This window comes from Cynara cardunculus, assembly GCF_001531365.2.
Source record: "Cynara cardunculus var. scolymus isolate 2C chromosome LG 10, CcrdV1, whole genome shotgun sequence".
In the NCBI taxonomy this organism is placed as follows: domain Eukaryota; kingdom Viridiplantae; phylum Streptophyta; class Magnoliopsida; order Asterales; family Asteraceae; genus Cynara; species Cynara cardunculus.
The window spans coordinates 2,829,713-2,852,942 of record NC_037537.1 but is presented as its reverse complement, the minus strand read 5'-3'; the positions used below and the strand labels follow the sequence as shown (position 1 = coordinate 2,852,942).

The 23,230-nt window shown below is 34.6% G+C and overlaps 1 protein-coding gene across 1 annotated transcript; it reads right to left on the bottom strand.

Annotated features, from left to right (window-relative positions):
- Window positions 1–911: 911 nt before the first annotated feature.
- Window positions 912–21,303, bottom strand: LOC112519169 (protein disulfide-isomerase-like). Its single transcript, XM_025127166.1, has 11 exons — window positions 21,123–21,303; window positions 20,516–20,663; window positions 20,352–20,382; window positions 19,404–19,691; window positions 17,966–18,154; window positions 16,643–16,768; window positions 15,841–15,975; window positions 5,434–5,553; window positions 4,413–4,530; window positions 4,043–4,155; window positions 912–1,103 (listed from the first exon to the last, which is right to left on the bottom strand). Exons 1-11 carry the CDS (start codon window positions 21,301–21,303, stop codon window positions 912–914), a joined length of 1,641 nt encoding a protein of 546 aa, XP_024982934.1.
- Between the last annotated feature and the right edge of the window lie 1,927 nt (window positions 21,304–23,230).

The following is a 23,230-nucleotide window of genomic DNA, read 5'->3' as shown; positions in this document are numbered from 1 at the left end:
TAATATATACTTTAGTTTAAGAAATATAATTTGTGATTAGATATATTAAATGTTTTTAGTAAAATATATTTTAAAAAAATACAAATAATTTTAGAGTATATTTCATTGTTGGTCATGTGGTTTGCCCAAAATCTGGTTTTTGTCTCCGATGGTCTATAAAAAGATTGATTTGCCCCTCAAGTGAGGTGCTGTGATGTGAAGGATCTAACGGTTTACGATATTAGCTTCAGAAACACTGATTGTTATGAAATAAAAAAAGTATGGACCATTACTGTAGATAATCCATTTTAGGGACGAAATCCAAATATTCACCAAATCATAGACTAATTACCAATCAAATGTAAACCGACGAACACCTGTGCGAGTCCTTTTAGACTAGTTATCAATCAATCTCAGAGTTTGAAATTCGGGGTCAAACGCTAACACGAATCAGTCATTCAATCTCCCATTAACTAAAGCACGCTAAAAAATCACAATGCTCGTTATTTTGATTAGTTAGTTCATCATGTAAGACGACATGATGGAGGCCAACATTGTTATTAAATATTAACCAAAAGCATTTATTATTTTAAGGATAAGTTAAGACACTGATAGAAATGATATATCCTAAAAAAGTTAATACATATCAGATCAAGCGAAATCCAATATATTGTAGTTGTGTGATCTCATATAAGGTCTTGGGAAGACGACTAGCTGAAAGCACCGCTCTCTGCAACTGTAATCGACGTCTTGCTACAGACATGTGCAACTGTCCATGAATCTCCTCTAGAGGGATGAATTTTTAGGAATTATTCCTGCAAATAAAAGGAAAGAATCTAGATTTATAGCGGTACCATCAAAATCACAACTAACATTTAATACAAATGTTCAACCATCATACTAAAGGACTTTAGAAGATTCAATACCTCAAACTATAGTTCCTCTTTTCTGGAATAGTCATACTGAGTTTCTTGATCTTTATTGGTCTTAATGAAATCAATAATCTTTTCCTTGGTTCTGTTTCCATCATATGGAAATAAGTTTCTGCTTGCTGACTTGAAGTACAATGTAGGGTAAGCCTTAATGTCAATGCCTTCATGTACAATATCATTTGCAGTAGCATCCTGTACAACGTAATAAATAAATAACTGAACAAGCTTCACATAAAATATGCAAGGGTCAACATATGTACAACAGTTCATTAGAAGAAAACAAAAGACATTAGTTACTAGACTAAAATCAAACCAAACCAAACCAAACCAAACCAAACGTACTAATTATATATCTCACCTAAAAGAAAGTATGGTAACATGTATATAAACCTCACGGTTACCTTGAGAGACAAAAAAACTGATTTTAAGAAGACCGCAACTTGAGACAATAGTTACCAAACTAAGAATTAAGATTGAATGGGAAGTTTTGAGGTGGAAGCAGTGGCAGTGGTGGAGATTCACGAGTTTTTGAAAGTGGTATCATAAAATACCGTAAAAAAAAAAGAATTAGTTACAAAAGCATTACAGAGACTCTTTTTTGGTTATTTTGGGTCGATTAAATATAAATTAAATATTTAAGTAATTAAAAATTGATAGACTAGCCTTTTTCAAAAGAAATTATCTCTTAAGACTTCTAAACAACTCAATTGTTGGTACGTTTCTAGTGTTAAATCAACATACAACATATTAAGCTCAAATATAAACAAAGAAACCCTAAAATCTAAAGAGTTAACCCCAAATATAAATAAATTGAGCTACGTAGTTAGTCCTAAATTAACAAATTAACCCATAATTTAACTCTGAACAAATAAACCTAAATTCTACAGAGTTTGGGCCAAATATACAGAAAATAACCTTAAAGAGTTTAATTAACATTTTATTATGTTAATACTATTACAGGAATATAAACAAACTAACTCTAACCAACCGAACTCCACACAATTAAAAATTTGTATTCGCCTTAAATTTTAGTAAAAAAGTTCCACTTTATGGTAAAAAAATATGTAATTTTTTAATGTTTTTAGCTAATAAATAAACAAATAACTAATACGAAAAAGGTATAAAGTGAAAAAAGAAAAAGAAAAAGAAAGGAAGTAAATAATAAAAAGTAAAGTTTTTTGAAGTGTGAAAATTTGGTCGGGTCTCACAAAAACAGACTTATCTCACATGATTCCAAGTTTATACACACACACACACACACACACACATATATATATATATATATATATAGCGGTCCATTCAAAGAATAATTGATTAGTTTGTGATAACTGTTAGATTCAATCTTAACCACAAATTAATGGATAAATTAGGAAACTAATATTTTTGGTAATTTGACTTAAAATTATAATTAAAGGGCATTTTAGGTATTTTAATTTTTTTAACTCTCCTCTCTCTCTCTCTCTCTCTCTCTCTCTCTCTCTCCCCCCTACCTCTGGCCTCCGATGAACACCATGTGATACCCAAAATACACCAAGATACACAATGTGATACCAAATATATATAATGTGATATACCCAAAACACACCAAGTAAATTTGAGACCACTATGATACCAATTGTGGTACCACTATCATACCAATTTGATAACAACTATCGTACCACTGTGATACCTACGTTGTTTACATATGTATGTGTTTCTACAGTGTGCACAATGTCTGTTGTATATGTACAATTGTGTTTGCAATGTGTATATGTGCAATGTGTGTATGTGTGTTGCAAGTCTGGAGGTTGGGTTAGAGAAGAAGGTTGGGATAGAGATGACCGCGAATGGAGGGTTTTCCCAGATGGAGGGTGATCAATGAGGATGTTTAAAGGCATTTGAGGGGGCGATCGAGGGGAGTGTCGATGGAGATGGTGGTCAATGGTGGGGATGGGGGAAGGAGATAGGTAGTGAGGGGGTCACAGGTAAATGGTATATTGATGAAACGGGACTCGATAAACACAGAGGTAAAAGATTTGTTGACTGGTTTAAGAGACGTAAGTGTATACATATTATTTTTCGTCATTAATTATATTTACTTAATAAAATATTACAATTGATATGTTTATTCGTCAGTATGTGTCAGTCAGACTCCAATACTAATCATCTAAAAGTTTTGGCAACATGGCTGCTCCATTTGGAGTTATCTGATGTTTTTTTACCAATGGTTACAAGTTCCACTTGCTAACTCAAGATACCGGTCACTCCTCGCATAATAGTGGTGTTACGTGAAAGGTTCTTGTTACAATGATTATGAGTTTGACTACCAATTGTTAGATGAAGTCCTAGAGATGGAATATCATAGGTATAGACGTCGTTGCGTTGTTTTTATTTAGATGGACATGGTTTGATCCAGTTAACGGCACCTAAGATGACCCGAAACATAATCTAGTTGACTTTAAACATATATCAAGACTTTGATCAAATGACTCATTTATCCTAGCATTAAAACTTGATAAAGTCTATTATGCACCATATTTATCGAAGGAATTAAAAGATTAAAGGTCTATGGTCAAGACAAACCCAAGAGGGGTATATGAATTGGTGTAGTGTACACCCCAAGTACCTATTGATTAAAATGTGGACGATGAACAGTTTTCTCAAGAGATTCTTTAAGTTTAGAAGAGGGGTTCTAACACTATTGTAGGAAGTTCTATCTCTAAGTTATTATGCAAAATCTTCAAGTCTAGCTAATTTACTAAAACTCTCACACCAACCCCCTTCAAACTGCAGGATTCTAATTAGATAGATAAAAACACAACAAAGGTACAAAATCTCAGTCTATTGAAGCTCACGTACTTGAAGAGACTTAAAAAATTTTATGCTTCCAAACGATGTATCTCTCTATTTATCCCTTTCTTTCTCTCTCTCTCTCTCTCTATATATATATATATATATATATCACTCGATACAACAATGGTTTTGTCAAGAATACATACATAGTGAAGACTAGGTTTCTGGTGCCAGCATCTATTGGTAAAGATAAGGTGTGTGTTAATTCCATGCCTTCATAATGAATGTGTATGTGACCATAGGCTATGTAGCATCACCAATTATTCACACAATATAAGGTTGAATTTAAAGAACCTTACCATCTTAGCAATGACAACATCATCATCATTTGAAAATGAAAAAGCGACTTCATCCAAGATTGGAGCCAACTCTTTGCAATCTCCACACCATGGAGCATAAAACTCCATCAGAACTATAAATTTTTGATTGTTCAGTTAGTAACCGTTGATTCAAGAATCACTAGAACGAAATTGGTTTTATAGGGTGTAAAAACGTCTAGATGTCCAATAGACTATTTTATAGGACTTAAGTTTATAGGACCAAACAATCTGTGTCCTACGTAAGAGGGTTGCAATAAGTTTATTTGGTCATATAAACTGAGTTCTTATAAAACAACTCTTTTTAACATCCTATACATTCAACAAGATAATTAACTATTGCTTTGCATACCGTTTTTCCCTGACTTGAAAACAATATCATGGAAATTATCAGCAACAACAACCTTAACTGGTTGATTATTCGCCTCAGGTATAGGCTCAGATTTCACATATGGTGCAACTTTTCCATCCTGCATTCAAGTAGGAAGGCCACCCAAATCATCCAGGCAAAGGGTTAAAGATATTACAAAAAAATCGAGTTTACAGAAAGTTAAAAATACCTAAGGGGTCGTTTAGCAAATGTTTAGTTGACAAACGTTTATCGGTAAAAGTTACCACTCCTACTTACCTTACTAGGTAATATTTTCAGCCATCAAAATGACATAATAGGCGAACAATCTTACCTGGTAAACGCTAACCATATAAGAGTCATCACCCTCATTTGACAGGTAGAAATTCTCGGTCCTTGTCATACGTCTCAAAGGTTAAGATTATCGGTTTTTGTCATGCTCACCGGATAAGCACTTACGTGGTTAGCATTTGGTAACCGCCCCTAAGTAAACTAACATACTACAGAACCTAAAACTTGTGTGTTATATGTAAAACTGTTAAAATAAATTTATAGGATGCTTCTCGGCATCTTAACAATTTTTTTTAGAAAATTTTGAAATAATCCGTCATATTAATTTTTTAATATGACATTATTCGAAAAATGTTTATAAAAACAAGTGTTCTATAACAAGTTGTGCTCATAGACACTTCTCAAAGGTATCATATAAAAAACTAGCATGGCATAATTTTATTTCGAAGGGGTCCTAAAAAGTTTGTTAAGATGACTAAAGGTTTGATCTAAACTTGTTATAACACTTTTACATAGAATGTAGATGCGTTTGCTTTTTAAAATTATATGTTATGTAAAACCGTCTATCAGACCACTTAATTTTTATTTTCTGTCTTGTAAACTTGATATCGTAGGCGAGAAGCGAGGCAAAAGACATTGAAATGCATGCGTTTTTGTTTAACATCGTTATTACAACTTTATAACCATAATTACAACATAAAAAACAAATATAAAACTGAAAATAATCACGTACCTTGTATTCCTTCATCCAAAGTTCAAGGTGGTCGGGCTCTATGTTTGGTTTCACATACTTATGATGTTTATCGTTGTTTATAACCATGGCAGGAACATGGTCTTCTGTAAGTCCAAAAAACTGTCAATGTAAACATTAATCAATATATATTATTTAAACAAGATCTTCACAAATCACTAATTGATATCTATACAAATCTGGAAATAGATGTCTAGGAAGTAGGAAGACCTTTGGTGAAAATGTCGGCAAACTAATAGGAAGATGAAACATAAAGAACTCTAACGTAGGTTGTCATTTGGATGACAAGGATACTAAATTACCATTGAGGAAAACACAGTAGCTGACGAGTATCGGGGTAGCCACCTCAATCAGCATCTGTATGGGCAATGAGGTTTTTCGGAGCCGAAGGATAAAGATTCATGCCATAGGATAAGGTGCCCTTAATAAGAAATAATATTCATTTGAGAGCATTGAAGTAGGGCTCTCGAGGAGCATGCACGAAGAGACACACTTGCTAAACGACATATGGGATATCAGGACGGGTGAAGATAAGATATTGTAAGGCAATAACGAGGCTCCTATACAACAAGGCATCGGGAACCACATGCCTACAGTTTTCCCCAGGCTTCAATTTAATGTCCACTGGTGATGCTTCCTGGTGGAAATTGCTCATGTAGGCACGACTTAGCATTCTTTAGCATATTTTCATCAGGAGAGAAACATACTTGAGGAGTGGAGAAAGACAGCAATACCAAGAAAGTAACTGAGTGGGCCCAAATCAGACATTACAAAAATTCATACTTATTATTTAAGTTTGTAGGCTATCAGAAGAGGCAGTCAAGACAATGTCATCGAGATATAAGAGTAAGTATGCCATGTTAGTTCCCTTTTAAAAATGAACAACGAAGTGTCACTCTTGCTGCTTGTGAAACCTATATGAACAAGAAAACTGGCAAACCTTTGGTGCCATGCTCGGGGAGCCTGCTTGAGCCCATATAGAGATTTCTGAAGCTTGCATACGTAGCCTGGAACACACGCATTGCTAAACCTGGAGGTTGATGCATATAATCTGTTTCATGTAAATGGCCACATAACATCAAGTTGATGAATGGGCCGTTCTCGTCCAGTAAAAAGACTCAATACCATATGAATTGTAGCGGGCTAAACCACAGAACTAAGAGTTTCGTCATAGTCAATACCAACCTGTTGATATTTCCAATTTAGAATAATTCAAGCCTTATGTCACTCAAGCGACCCATCATATCTGTATTTATGCTTGAACAACCACACACAATGAATAACGTTGACTCCTTGAGGGTGTAGAACAAGTTCCCACATCTCATTTTAATAAGAACCTTGTATTCATCTTGCATGGATGCATTCCAAATTGGCCATTTAAAGCTGATTTAGGGGTTTTTGGAATGGGTGAGATAGAAGGGAATTAATTGTTTATATTAAAATTAATTTCGTCTTAAAAACACCATGTTTACTTCTGGTTGCCATGAGTAAAGAGGTGGCAGGTGGGGTCGTTTAAGGTGTTTGGTGGCTAGGCTCTTGGGAACCAGGTGGGATAGAAGTATCGGGGTTATTGATGGGTTGGTTGGGTAAGGATACTGTTTGGGTAAGAGATATGAGTACAAAAGATTTTTGAGAGAAATTGTTACAATGATATATATAAATGGAATGATCAAAAGTTACAAAAACAGATTTGACTGACTTCTATTATATAGTATGGAAAGGCTACAGTTACATTGAATTACAACACAGATTAATAAGCCTGTAACATGTGGCATAGTATTTTGAAGCTTTGCGTCTTCAATCTTGAGAAACATATCAGAGTAAAAATGCGTAAGTGTCTAACTATGGATAAGTGTATCTAGAGTTGGTGTCGAACTCTCATAACAAAGCAGCCAAACTCTAAAGACTTAGTACTTAGAAATTTCACCATCTTCTTCAGTCTTTCTACAGAGTATCAAATATCTGTCTCAGAGTACCAGAAGAATATTTAGAGACCTCTGCTAATGGTTGTTGCTGGTTAGTCTGAACACAAATCTAGCTAATGGTTTTTCAACATCAGAGGCAGTTTTCATATCCTCAACTCCTTCAAGAGATGTATCTTTTTTATACAAATTATATCGGAGCAGAAGGAGCCTCGCCCCGAGCTCCCGAGTATCTTTTTGATACAAATTATAGAGAGATAGATAATTAAGGTTTAACTATAAACCGTTAATTATCAGAGTGGGTTTAAACATATTAAAATTGGTTTTCAAATTGGTTTTAAGCACGTTTTTAGAGGATAATTATTGTTGGAGGATTATCCTCCAACTAACCCAACGTAATCCGAATTTGGGGAGATAAAATTGTGGGTTTAGGGGGGTTTAACCAGTATAAATATTGGGTTAAAACCACCTCTAAGACACACTGGAAAAATCGCCTGCTTCCTTTCTCTCTCTCGAATTTCTGCGTCAATCAAATTCTTCTACCAAACCTCTGCATCTGATTTGCTTTTGAGTTCGTTATCAAAGATGTTGATAAACAAAACACGTTACTGCATCAAATCTGTGTGGTAGTGATCGGTTTGTGGTTTGATCCTGAATATTAAAGTTACCGTCTTTTTATAATAAAGGTTTAAACCTTATAGTCTAATTTATCGTTTGGATAAAAGAGTTAAACTTTATTTGTAAAGATTAAAACTTTATCATTTTATCTGTCTAATTTTTATTATATTCAACAATCTTAAAGGTTTTGTAATAAATGGACTCCGAAAACTACCGAATCTTGAACCAAGACATGATGAAACTTGAGAAGTTCGACAGGACCAATTATACCCGTTGGGCCGAGAAGGTCAAATTCATGTTGATGGTTGTGAAGCTCTACTATGTTTTTGACCCAGACCTCCCTCTCATTCCTGAAAATTTGGTTCCTCAACCGGGAAAAGAACCGGATAGAAAAAGAATAGCCGACCTTGAAAAACTGAGACTAATCCGCAAGGAAGAAGAAACCTTTGCTTGTGGACATATAAAAAATGTCTTGTCAGATTGGTTGTATGATCTGTACTCCCCGATTACGTGCCCAAGGGAACTTTGGAAAGCGTTGGAATTCAAGTATAAATCACAAGAAGATGGTACAAATAAGTATCTTGTGTCTCAATACTTGAGATTTCAAATGGTAAATGATAAACCGATTCTGGAGCAAGTGCATGAGCTCCATCTTTTAGTAAAAAAACTGAAATCACTTTCCATACCTATTCCTGAAATTTTCCAAGTAGGGACAATAATAGATAAATTGCCCCCATGTTGGAATTTTTTTTCAAAAAGAGTGATGCATAAATATGAAGATCATTCTTTGGATGATTTACTAAAACATCTTCGAATCGAGGAAGAGGCACTTAATCGGGATAAGAGAGGCAAGTCTATGTTAAGTGCTAACAACATGCAGGCTGGAGGCAAGGGTAAGGGAAGGGCTGGAGGTCCAAATAAAAAAGTGGAACTTAGGTCCATAAAAGAAGAACTTCAAAAATATCGGGTCATCAATCAAATCCAGAGCAACATTTCAAAAGTGTCGGAAAGTGTCACATCTGCGGAGAGACGGGACACTATGCTCGTGAGTTCAAGCATAGAAAGTCCGGATCGCCTGTTGCTAACTCTGTTGAAGGGATTCAGAACCTTGTAGTGAATCTTAACATGGAGGATATTGATATGAATTCAAAGGCCTCGACAAGGATTGTGGCTGGAAGAGGAGGCTGGTACTTGGATTCTGAAGCCACTGTTCATGTTTGTGACTCCAGGTCCAAGTTTGTTGAATATGGACCAGTCCGAGAGGGTAAACAAGTGATAGTAGCTAACAACGGTCGTGCTGACGTTGTTGGAATGGATACCGTGCTACTGAAATTCGCTTTTGGCAAGATCGTCACTCTCTAAAATGTTCTTTACGTGCCTTCTATTAATAAGAGCCTCGTTTTTGCAAACAAGCTCGATGAAAACGAGTTTGGAATAAACATTGAGGCAAGAAAGCTCGTGATCTACAAAAAGAAGACCTTTATTGGGAAGGGATACTAACAGATGGGTATGTATCGCCTGAATCTGAGTGAGGATGATGATGAGGAGGCCGGACCTAGTGAGTCAGTAGGTAGTAATGTGTTAGCTACATCTGATGAAGTTTTTGATTTTTTCCATTTCTACAATTTATGTAATTCTCAACGTTATGAATGAAGTTGATTCTTTGGATTATTTTTCTTGTGTTATTTCTTTATGGCACAAAAGTCTTGCTTATACAAATGTAAGAAATATTGAAAAAATGCAAAATAAAGGTTAATCAACAGGCCCATCCATGGGCCTGTTAAATGTGTCATTCAGAACAGGGCCCCCTATGTTTTGGGGCCCAAAATTTACAGCTCATCTATTCTAATATATTCCATTTGGCCCAATTTTACAGCAAGGCTGCAAGGGTACGGTCGGCTAAGGTAGTAAGGTTTCACCACTCACCAGCCTTGCGTTCACAACGAGACAACACACTCACAGTCACACACGATTTTCGATTTCATTCCTGGACACGCTGGTCGCTGGACCAGAACCAGGCGTGCAGACCAGACTACTCACCTCGTGCCCTCGTCGCCTCGATCTCCCCTCTCCTCTCTATCCGTCCCGTCCTCGATTATCGTCGATTGAATTCTTCAAAATGGCTAATGATTCGGACCATTCGGTTTTAGATATGCAACGACAACTAGGACAACGGTTAGATTTTAGATTATTTTTGTTAATTATAAATACATGTTTGGTCAAGTTGTTGTTGATTACTCGTTCCCTGATTACTATTCACTGTTATTAAATCTTATAATCTCAACAATTTGGTCGATTACTTATTGTTTTTTTGTTGATTTCATGTGTCATTTGTGTTGGTCTTGGTCAATTGGTAATTTGGTTGGACTATTAGTGAGTGAGTAGGTGGTCGATTTTAACCTAATTCCTAAATCCTAAAGGTGAGATAAAGTATCCTAAGTTCTTTATCTGTAATTATGTATACACAAATTGTGAAATTCGGTTCTTTTTTTTCATTATGTGTTGAATATTCCTGGAAGTGTTGTTCTGTGTGTAGTTCAGTTGTTTGAATACAATTTTGCAAGTATATGAAAGGTCTCCCTGGTTTGTTATTTTTCTGTGTTTGTCCAAACTTCAATTTTCAGATTGTTTAGGAATTATGTTCAAATGATCAAATTATTATTTCTTATTTCTAATATATGTTAATATGTACATGTGTTTATCTCTTGCAGTGCAATCAAAATCTTTTGGGACTTGGGAGGACCAATCATCAATAGCTAGAAGTAGTACTATCATCCTCACTCAGGTAATAATGTAACAAGGCCTCCAAAAAGATTGGGACGGCCCTGTTAATCAAAATTGACAACAAATATTTTGGAAAATGTGAAACTCGTGAAAATTAATATTTACAAAGAAACATGTTCCATCGGTTAAAGGGGACACATCAGTTTTAGAGTTGATTCATTCTAATATTTGTTAATTGAATGGAATACTTACCCGAGGAGGTAAAATGTATTTCATTACATTATGTGATGACTTCAGTCGCTTTTTTCATGTTTATTTATTACACTCAAAAGATGAAACTTTTGAACCCTTTAAATTATATAAAGCTGATCGAAAATCAACTCGAAAAACGAATCAAAATACTTCAATCAGACAGATGTGGCGAATATTTCAATAGAGAGTTCGATACATTCTGTAAAGAGAATGGTATCAAACATGAACACACCTTACCATTTACTCCTCAACAAAATTTAGCGAAACGAAAGAACCGAACCCTTGTTGAAATGGTTAACTGTATGTTGAACCAATCGGGTCAGCCAAACAATCTCTGGGGAGAAGCCCTGCTAACTGCATGCCATATTCATAACCGAATCACTAGTCGTGTGATTCCAACTAGCCTATATGAGTTTTGGAAAGAAACCAAACCTGAACAACTTTAGAGTCTGGGGTTGTATTGCCTACTATCAAACCCTTATCCAAAAAGATCTAAATTGGGAGCTAATGATGTTAAAAGCATATTTGTTGGATACGTGATAAATAACAAGTCTTATAGATTATTGGACAAAGAATCAGGAGTTATAGTAGAATTCATGTATGTGGAATTCTTTGAAAATTAGTTTTCAGAAGATGCCGAAAGATTAGAACCAACATTGACCTCTAATCCTTCTTGTTCATCTTGTGATAGTTCAAAAACCTGAAATAAGGTTGACGAACCATGAAGAAGTACAAGACCGAGAAAAGAGAAAAGTCTAGGAAATGATTTCTTCTCGTACTTGGTAGAAGGGACACAAAACAAAGTGACAATGGAGGTCATTTTATCTATCAATACTGAAGATGATCCTAAGATATATAAAGAGGCTATGACTTTAAGGAATGATCCTATGTGTAAGGAAGCAATAAATGATGAAACAGACTATCTTGGGAAACGAAACTTGGGAATTGGCTGATTTGGCTACCAGGGTGAAACCCATCAGTTCCAAATGGATATTCAAAAGGAGGAAGCACCCTGATGATTCAATATCATCCTTTAAGGCTAGATTGGTGGCTTAAAGGTACATACAGAAAGAAGGAGTCGAAGATTTTGACACCTATGCTCTAGTTGCTAGAATCCGTTCTATTCGAACTCTTATAGCAATTTCAGCCATAAAAGGATTGTATATTCATCAAATGGATTTGAAAACAGCCTTCCTGAATGGCATTTAAACGAGGTTTATATGGAGCATCCTGAAGGGTTGTAGTACCTAGACAAGAGAACAAAGTGTGAAAACTTGTTAAATCTCTATATGGGTTAAAACAAACTCCCAAATAGTGGCACGAAAGATTTGATACGACTGCCACATCTTTTGGGTTCCAACATAATGGGCCCGACAGGTGCATTTACTCAAAATGCATGAGAGGATACACTATGGTAATATGTCTGTTGATGATATGTTAATCATCGGAACCGATCTAGAAGGTATTCTTGAGACAAAAGGGTACTTATCCTCGAACTTTAAGATGAAAGATCTTGGAGAAGTAGATATCATCATTGGGATAAAGATTAAAAGGTCAGCATCTCAAATCTCTCTAAGTAAATCCCACTACATAGAGAAGATACTGACCAAGTTTCAACATCTGAATATAAAGAAGTTTAACACTCCATTTGATTCAAGTGTGAAACTCGATAAAAACTCTGGTAGAATAGTGGCTCAACTAGAATATGCTAGTGCAATAAGATGCATGATGTATGCAATGCATTGTACTAGACCAGACATTGATTTTGCTGTGAATAAATTGAGTCAATATACTAGCAATCCGGGTCCAGATCACTGGAAATTAATTAGCAGAGTACTGGGATACTTGAAAAGAACCAAAGATCTAGAATTGACATATTCTACACATCCATGAATCTTGGAGGGATATTCTGATGCCGGTTGGATAGATCACTCAAGTGATTCTAAATCCACAAGTGGGTGGATTTATACTATTGTGTTTGTCAAGTCTTGTGGGAACTTGGCAGATTCGTTGACCAAGCCTTTGACAAGAGACTTGGTAGGGTCAACTAGCAGAGACATGGGTTTGAAACCACGTAGAATCAGTTAGTGATGGAAATTCAACTTGGATATAGTGCCCCTATTTACCAAATTTAAAGGTTAACAACTAGTCACTTAACCGATAGAAGGTACTATCAATTGATAGATCCATGTAAGGTAACAGATAGTACGGCGTTGTCAAAAATAAGGTTGAATTAATCTCTTAAAAAAGTTTTGAGGCATCTTAGCAACAAAGATGTTATAGAACTTTGAGTATATGACTTAGAGATGGTGCCGCCTCAAACGAAGAGTAGTGGCTCCTCTTCTAGTAAGTCATGAAACAACATTTAGTGCATGGCCATATTCGTGCTCAATGAGAAAGCAAGGATGATAGATGATGTGTGTAAGTAAGCCAAAGTGGTCATAAGATTCAAGGTTTAAATCATAAGGATACCACTGAATTGATCCCTTCTTTCATACTTATATCAAGCAGGATTTAATCTCAGTGACACCATTGTAACATTATTTGCAATGAATGTCAGAAAACTGTCCAACCTGGTGGGGGATTATTGGAAATGTTAGTGAGGTTGGAAATTTATCCTCCATCCCACATTGGTAGATAGAAAAATATTAGAGAGCCTTATAAGGCTTTCCTCTCAATTAGGCCTTGAACTAATTGGTGGTCTCATGGTGGAGGTCATGAGTGGAAGGCCCAACACACACGCCCGTGCATGACCGTAGCTGAGGACGTGGGTGCAGGCACGAGATTCACGAAAGTGGCGTAAGGAGGCACACTTTGCACCTCGCATCGAAGCAGAAGGAACTTTGCCCTGAGCTCCTGCTTATCTTTTTTATACAAATTATAGAGAGATAGATAACTAAGGTTTAATTATAAACTACTAATTATTGGATTTGGTTTAAACAGATTAAAATCGGTTTTCAAATTGGTTTTAAACACATTTTTAGAGGATAATTATTGTTGGAGGATTATCCTCCAACTAACCCAACGTGATCCGAATTTGTGGGGACAAAATTGTGGGGTTTAGGGGGGTTTAACCAGTATAAATACTGGGTTAACACCACCCCTAACACACACTAAAAAATCATCTGCTTCCTTTTTTTTCTCTCGAATTTCTGCTTCAATCAAGTTCCTCTACCAACACTCTACATCTGCTTTGCTTTTGAGTTCGTTATCAAAGTTGTTAATAAACGAAACACGTTACTGCATCAAATCTTGGGCTTTGCGATTAGTAGACTCACAACATACAAAAATGGTCGTACAAAAGCTTTAAGGATAGGTTTTACGGTGCAGATCCCAAATCAACATCACTTCAAACAGGTTGGTTTCAATTTTCGTGTATTTCATTAACTTTTTGTTCACTAAGTGGACAACTCTTTTTCTATTCCATTCTTTCATTGAATCTATTGGAGGATAGATTCAAATCTGTGTGGTAGTGATCGGTTTGTGGTTGATTCTGGATATTAAAGTTACCCTCTTTTTATAATAAAGGTTTTAGCCTTGTAGTCTAATTTATCTTTTGGATAAAAGAGTTAAACTTTATTTATAAAGATTAAAACTTTATCATTTTATATATCTAATTTCTATTATTTTCAGCATTAAGCAAGCATACTTCTCTCTTTTGAGCTCAAATGCAATTTGGAAATCTATGAATGCAACCCACTTTGTTGCTTTGAGCATTCCATGCCTTATAGCAGTAACACCCTTTCTGAATTTTGAAACTTTGTTTCATAAGGTGCCAACTTTCAATGAAGCTCCCACATATCTTGTAAGTGTAAGTTCTTAAAATCAACCTCAGAGAACTCATTAAACTACATATTTGAATTTCTTCCATCTCTTTATCTTTAAATCATTAAACTTGGCAATCTTCATATTTGAATAAACTGTTCTCTTCATTTTCCCAATTCTTTCCATAAACTCCCAATACCCTCTTCTGAAGCTTTCAGATTGATTATTGAAGGTATCCAAATAAGTAAAAGTTCTGAAGATTTTTGCTATTTTGAACATATGAATGTACTTAAAGTCCAACAACTCAAACTCTTGTCTGATCAATTAGCTAATGTACTTTTGCTTTTGTGAGTTTGGTTGCATGTGTATGGGCAAGGTGGTATTGTTGGGCCGACCCACTGGCCTGATTTCTTGAGCAGTAGAATCAGGATTAAGGATGATAGTCTCGTAGATCCATTGTTTGACAATTGCATCTTGTCGCTTCAAGAGGGTATTGTCAATAGCAGGACGTGACGTTTGGGCATTGATGTGATCGAGTATGTTGTAGGCACATGCGATAACTTAGCTCTACCGAAGAAGCATATTGGCCTTTTTCAAGATCTAACATGAACGGTATGAGGTTTTGATATTTGTTTAGAGTTCGGCTATGACGAATGCAGTCCAAGTCTTACAGTCTTCAGAAGAGTTATCAGAGTTCGGAGCTAACTCTTAATACATCATCAAGAGTTAGGTAGGTAGTATTTTCACTTTGAGGAGTTTCTCCGATTAGAAGATTGAAGAGTTGAAGACCCAAGGATACTAGAACATATGTCATATTGTAATAGGATTGTCATGTAACTACTTGTACCTTTAGCATTTCTGTTCTAGTATAAATAGAAGTTACTTAGATCAGTTTTATACGTACTTAGAGATTGTAAATCACTTTGTACACAGATAGATACATACTTGTAGCTATTATACTTTTAAATAACTAAATGACAGTTTTACTCTTAATAATAGAGAGAAATAAATTTGTGTCTCTCATAAAATTATGGATAGAATTAATTGGGACAAATAAAAATAAAAATACTTATTTAGGATGGAAGGAGTACGGGCGAGAGATACTAACCTGGAAAGCATGAGTAGCTTCAACATCCGCCATCAGAAAACTCATTCCTTTTCCCTTGTGTTCATTAGCGATGTCGTGATATTTTGACTCAAAAGCACCAAAAGGCTTGCTACTGAAGTTCACAAAAAGCATAGCCTACCAATACCATAACATTTTAGTTACAAAAACTTCTACGTAAGAGAAAATATATATCATTACAACAACATCGAGTTTATAGGACACAAAACGAACTCAAAAGGTAATTCACCTTTCGGACTTGAATGCTTTTTGTAACTGTCCAATAACTTCTAGTAACTGACTTCTTCTTAAAGTTGCATTCGTTCTCAAATTTTAATGTATGAAACGTTACAACTTCTTGGTGTTTATCACTCTCGATTTTTTCCACAATCAAAAGTGTGATTTGAGATTATCCAAGTTCTTTTACTGTGATTTCTCACAAACCCCATATCCAACTCCCAACAACATTTAGGTGTAAAAGTTTCTTTTTCGAATAAAACTTAACGTGCTAGAGGTGCCGATTGAACTTATCTACCATCTACTTCGGTATTCAAAAATAAATAAACCATAAGAGCGGTGCCTGATTGGTTTGAGCTTGAACTCTAAAAGTTACAAGTGCCTGGAGGTCCCAGGTTCAAAATCCAAGGAGGAATGAAAATTCCCTTTGTGGCGACAGAGGTTCAAATGCGGTGACTCCGGGCTAACCGCAAAACAGGTGGTCGTCCTGGGATTAGTCGACTTACATAACGAGTTGAATATTCAGGTTAATCAAAAATAAATAAATATATCAATTAATAAATTTCACCTTTGTATTGGGAGTGTTAAAGAATTTGATGACAAACGGGTGATTCTTTGGATCTTTGTTGAAGAGTGTTACACTAGGAATGGTTGCTTCCTCAATAAAGGTCTCTAAGGCATCCAAATCAAAATCCTGCAAGAATGGTTATCTCTTAAAACAAAAACGTTCATTTAACAACAGACGTTTATAATAAAATCGGGTTTATAAAATGTCAAAAACGACTTATGTGTTTTAATAGACTATTTTGTAACGTTGGATTTAATTTTATAGACACAAACAATAAAAATCTCATGACTAAAAGTGTTATAATGAGTTTGGAGAACAGTTTTTATACATCTTCACAAGTTTTTAGAACATCTTTGAAAATTAAGTATCATATTAACTATTTTATATGATGTTTTTGATAAATGTCTTGTAAACACATTTTTTTGAACAAGACACTTGTTTTTGATAAGTTGTTAAAACATCCAAAAACGTTTTATAAACTTATTGTAACATCTTAAGATAAAACATTTTTTTTTCCTATAAAATGGTTTATTATGACACTTAAGAGGTGTTTGGTTACATGTATTAAACAGTAATCAATAAGAATGAAACTAAAAGAAACTGTTTGTTTTTATATAACATAATGGACTCATTTACCCAGAAACCCAAATTTTCATTCTAGGTTAAACCAGGGGGAATGAAAATTCATTCCCATTTTCACTCCTTGTCATTTTCTTTCATTTGTCTGAACCAAACACCCCCTTAGTCTTTTTTTTTTTTGCCTTCTATAAACCCGGTTTTGTTATAGTCCATCAAATTTAATTGTACTAAATCATTTATAGACATATTACAATAAAATCGAGTTTGTAAGACGCTAAAAAACGTTTCAGTGTCATAATATATACTTTTTTATAAGACTTAAATTTTCAGTTAGACAAATGTATGTACCATTTGAAAGTGTTACAATAAGTTCATATGGTGTTTTTGGATATTCTAACAAAAAATATCCAAACATTTTTCGAAATAAATTATTAAATTAGCTATTTAATATGATATTTTGGAGAATGATCCTATAAAACTGTCTTTTTAAAAGACACTGGTTTTTATATAAAAATAATAATGTCATATAAAAATAATTAAATGAACCCTTTATTTCAAAAATTGATCACAAAAATTGTTTTTACACCAAAAAATATTTCATAAAAATATCGTAATACTTTTACATAAAACGCATAATTACTTGATAAACATAAATTCTATAAAACAATCCATTATGACATTTCGACATTTTTGACTTTCTATAAACCAAATTCTCTTGTAGTGGCTTTCGAATGTAAAACTTACCTCAAAATCTACTACAAGTTCGTCAAACGGCTTGAATAAACGGACAATAGGTCCAGACACAGTAGAATCACCTCGTGGTAAAAGTTTTGCATTTAATGTATGAGCAAACTCGTAGTTGGAACGCAAATTTTCGGCTAAAGTTGAAAATGCCTCGAACTTCTCTCCAGATAATTTGGGGAACACTCCAACCTAAAAGAACAAACACATTTAGATGCTTTTGTTATACTGGTTATATATAGGACGTAAATGAATTTAATGTCTTAATAGACTATTTTATAGGACTTCAGATTAATTATAGAACCAAACACATATATATCATATGTAAAAGTGTTACAATAAGTTTATAGTATGTTTTTAGGTGTCTTAACAAGTTTTTTAAGATAATTCTGAAATAAAACGTACTATTAGTTTTTTGTATGATATCATATACAAAAAGTGTTCTATAAAAATATGTGTTTATAAGACAGATTTCAAAAGTGTCATATAAAAAAGTAATAGAACACTTGATTTAAAAAATGTCCAAATAAAACTTGTTAGAATGTTCAAAAGCCGTAATATAAACTTATTATAACACTTTTATATATGATACATAATTGTTTATCCTATAAATTTAGGTATTGTAAAGTTGTATTCTAAGACATTTAATTTGTTTTTGCTCTCATAATTAAACCTATTTTTGTTATAGTAATATGCTACAAATAATAACACACACACACACGTGTCTGTATATGTGAAGAGATACTTGGGATCATGTAAGATAAGACTGTTTTTGTGAGACACGATTTTATACTTGAAACTTCACAGCAAAACATTGTAAAGGTAACCTTCATAGTGTTTTTATTGTGAAGATTTGACTTTTTTTTTACATTCACAACATTTTGTTGTGAAATTTTAAGTGTAAGAATCGTATCTCATGAAAACAGTCTTGTCTCATGTGAACCCAACCCTATATATATATATATATATATATATATATATATAAATAAGGAAGAGTTCAAACGAGAACATTTCATTTTACGAGAACGCGTGAACACTCTTTTACTATAGACAATCACATGTGATATTCAATTACATATGATACACATGTGATACTAAATTAGAGACGCAGCCGATTTTCAATACGATCTTGGTTGCGGGCCAAGTCGCTCTTATACCACTAAGCCCTCTCACAAGTATTATCACATGTGATAAGGGTGTTGTTGATATGATACTATAATTCATCAAGACCATCACATGTGATGCTAAATCATAGTCGTAGAACACGTCGTCCGCACATTACAGGGTCCCCTTACGCGTATTATCACATGTGATAAGGGTGTTCTCGTAAAATGAAGATGTTCTCGTTTGAACCTCCACCTATATATATATATATATATATATACATACAGAGAAAGGTAGAACATACAAAAGTTAAAGGAGTAGGCATCACAAGACTTACAATAACAATCTCATCCCCATCAATAAGATGAGTAGCATCTTCTGTAGATTTGATTTGTGCAGAAGCAGGTCCAGATTGTTTCTTCAAGTAAGCAACTATTCCTTGTGCATCCCTTGGTCCTTTGTAATCTTGTACCCTTTTCCCTCCATCTCTAATCAGTTTCAGTGTTGGGAAGCTTTTTATGTCATATTCAATGGCCACATCTTTGTTCTTTTCATCATTCACATCAACTTTTGCTACAACTACTGGGGACCCATTGTTACTCAATATACAAGCAGCTTTCTCATACTGCAAAACTCATCAGTTAAACAAGTCATAAGCGACATACGAAACCAAGAAACGATATACTGTACGCTACAATCAAATCGGGTTTACAATAGGACCGTAAAAATGTGTAAGCTTTCTATTAGACTGTCTTATAGAAACGGTGTTATAGAAAAATATGTGTTTATAAAACGCTTCCCACAAGTGTCCCAATAAAAAAACCTACTATGACATATCATTTCACAAGTATCCTAAAAAAACTTTTAAACGTCCAAAAACGTTATATAAATCTATATAACACTTTTTAGTCGTATAAATCAATATATTATGACATTTAAACATTTTTAACATCTATAAACTCGATTTTGTTACAGTATTAAATGGAAGACTTTTACCTACGGACTTTTCCTTGGGAAATCCGTTGCTAAAGGGTGATTCGTAAGAATACCGTCACAAAAATTGGTGGGTAATTCAAATCAGTGACATATTACTCAAGTACTATCCGAGTGATTTCTTGGTATTTTCTCGAAAAATATTGGATTTTACCAAACCATTAGTATTTTCTGGACGAAACTTTGTCTGAGTAATTTTTAGGGGAAAAAAAATCATTTGGTTTATAGTGATAAATTAAGGAACATTCTTATCCAAATATATCAATTGAAGTGAAGATGATGATACTATTACCTCTGGAGCAAGGTCCTTGCAATGGCCACACCTGGTGACACATAGAAAATGCAATAATTTAAGATCCGACTAAAACAAGACGACGAAAATGGAAATCAACGATGATCATGCAGACAATTTATTCCAACGACGAAATTAAATACATATACGATGGAATTACTTACCAAGGTGCGTAAAATTCGACGACGACAAAATTATGTTTGCCAATAGTTTCAGTAAAGTTGGATTGATCAAGAGTGAGAACAAACTCTTTCGAATGTGATGGCTCTTTACTATCGACCGTGATACATAATCCACCAACAAAAGACAACGCTACAAGAGAAAATAAGAAAAGGACGATCAAAATCCCAAATGAAACCATTAACAAAACGTTGCAATCTTCCGACGTTCACTCTTTCTACAGAAATATCTTCCAAGATCGAGATGAAGGAGAGTGAGACTCCCTAACTATTTACCTTACTCTTAGCGGTATCTGTAACGATCTACTGACTAAAGAATCAGTATTTTCCACATGTCATGTTATTATAGGTTTTGGTCTTACTATCTGGGTTGTTATAGGCCACTAATTTACTATTTAGATTCCGCTAAAGATGATTTTCAACCATACATTACTCTTCCCTTTTAACGGTTTATGTTTAATTAGTATTTTTCATCTCTTTTATTTCGGTCTTCTATACTTTTATACTTTTATTGTACTAACTTGATTTAGAAGGAAAAAAAACATACGTTGTTTTGACGAATTACATGATTTAAAAAGATCTTGTCAAATACTTTCAAAGTGAAACCAATGCCGACGACAAGATCGTGCATGCTTGCATATGGTTCCGGTAAAATTGGATTGGTCAAGAGTCGGAACAAACTCTTTCGATTGAATATTGATCGTGAGGCATGAAAATCCACCAACATAAGACGACGTTACAAGGGAAATAAGAAGAGGATTATAGAACTCCATATAAAATTGACACACAGTAAAACGAGTCACAACGCTATAAATATCTTCTAAGACGATGGAGAGTGGTGCTCCCTAGCTATTTAATATACTCTCAATAGCTTTTCATAACAATCCAATAGCTAAATTAATCATTAATTATTTTCCATATGTACAATTATACCTTATATTTCTGGTTAAAATAATCATCAATTTACTAAGGTGGTGTTTGTTTTTTTTTTTAAAAAGATCTTATTTTACCACTTATGTCTGGTTCGGTCAGACATAAGGCAATTCAGACCGTTTGTTTTTTTTTTTTTTCAGAGCCACTTATCACTTAGTTTCCTCTTAAAATTAAATGATAACCTAGCCACTTATTTTCCTCTTAATCCTGAAGACTATCTAGAGAACCGATTTCTACTTCATCATTCGATCGACTTCACCCTCTTAATCGATTGACTTCACCCTCTATCGATTGACTTCACCATCCTCACCGCCTCAATTGATCGACTTCACCCTCCATCGCCTCTGGTGGCTTCAAATCGACCCAAATCAGATTCAAATCAAGAGGGTTTTCTTCCCTGTGGGTTTTCACTAATGTGTGTTTTCGTTCCTATGCAAACCAGTAGTTGTGCACCTTTATCCTCATGAATCAAGGTATTTTCGTCCCTGTAGTTTTCGTCATGATGGAGATTGCTTCGATTTTAGAGGTGGATTTGTGCGTTGGATTTTAGAGAAGAAGTGGTGGTGGACGGTGGTTGATGGTGGTGGGATGAGGGAGAAGAGTGAGAATGGAAGGCTTCATCTAGAGGAGAAGGAAGAATTAAAGGAATCTTTGTAACATAAACATAAGTGAAATAAAAAATTATACATATTCATATGTTTTGTTGGTTACAAAAGCAAACTGTTGATTCAGATTTCAGACTTCAGACATTTGTCAGTTTACAAAAACAAACAGTCTGACTAATTCAGATTTCAGACTTTTGCACCACCTCTTAAAAATCAGATATAAAATCAGACTTCATACTTCAGCACCTCTTAAAAAACAAACGCCACCTAAATATACATCCCATGTTCCACTTAAAATCCCCTAAAATAATGTTCAACTACACATTACACTACTAGAAAAACAGGTATCAGCGAGGGAAAATATCCCTCGCAGATCAGCGAGGGATCAGCGAGGGAAATCCCAAAAAACTAAATCCCTCGCTATTCCCTCGCTGATCTGCGAGGGAAATTTTCCGTCGCTGATCCCTCGCTGATCTGCAAGGGATCAGCGAGGGAATTGTCAAAAAACTCATTCCCTCGCTGATCTGCGAGGGATCAGCGACGGAAAGATTCCCTCGCAGATCAGCGAGGGAATAGCGAGGGATTTAGTTTTTTGGGATTTCCCTCGCTGATCCCTCGCTGATCTGCGAGGGATCAGTGAGGGAAATACCAAAAAAAACTTTTCCTCGCTGATCTCTCGCTAATTTGCGAGGGAAATTTCTTCTATAAAATCCCTCGCTGATTTGCGAGGGATCAGCGAGAGAATTTTCTATTTTTCCTATTTTCTCATTTTTTATGTGTTATATGTACATATTTTTATATGTTGATATCGTATGTATGCATGTCATGTGTTGTTTGTGTGTATGTATATATATATATATATATATATATATGTTGTGGTTGCTAACCGCAATATATGCATGTGTTATAAGTATATATACCCGTCGTGAGGGAAAATGATATAAATTCACATATACATATACGTTTAAACATATATTCATTCATCGAATCGTGGTTAGCAACTAGTACACATATATATATATATATATATGTGTATATATATATATATATGTGTATATATAATTGACCGACGGGTATATATATATACATATAACACATACAACGTCGTGATCGACATATATGTATATTACACGGGCTAACGGGTATATATACTTATAACACA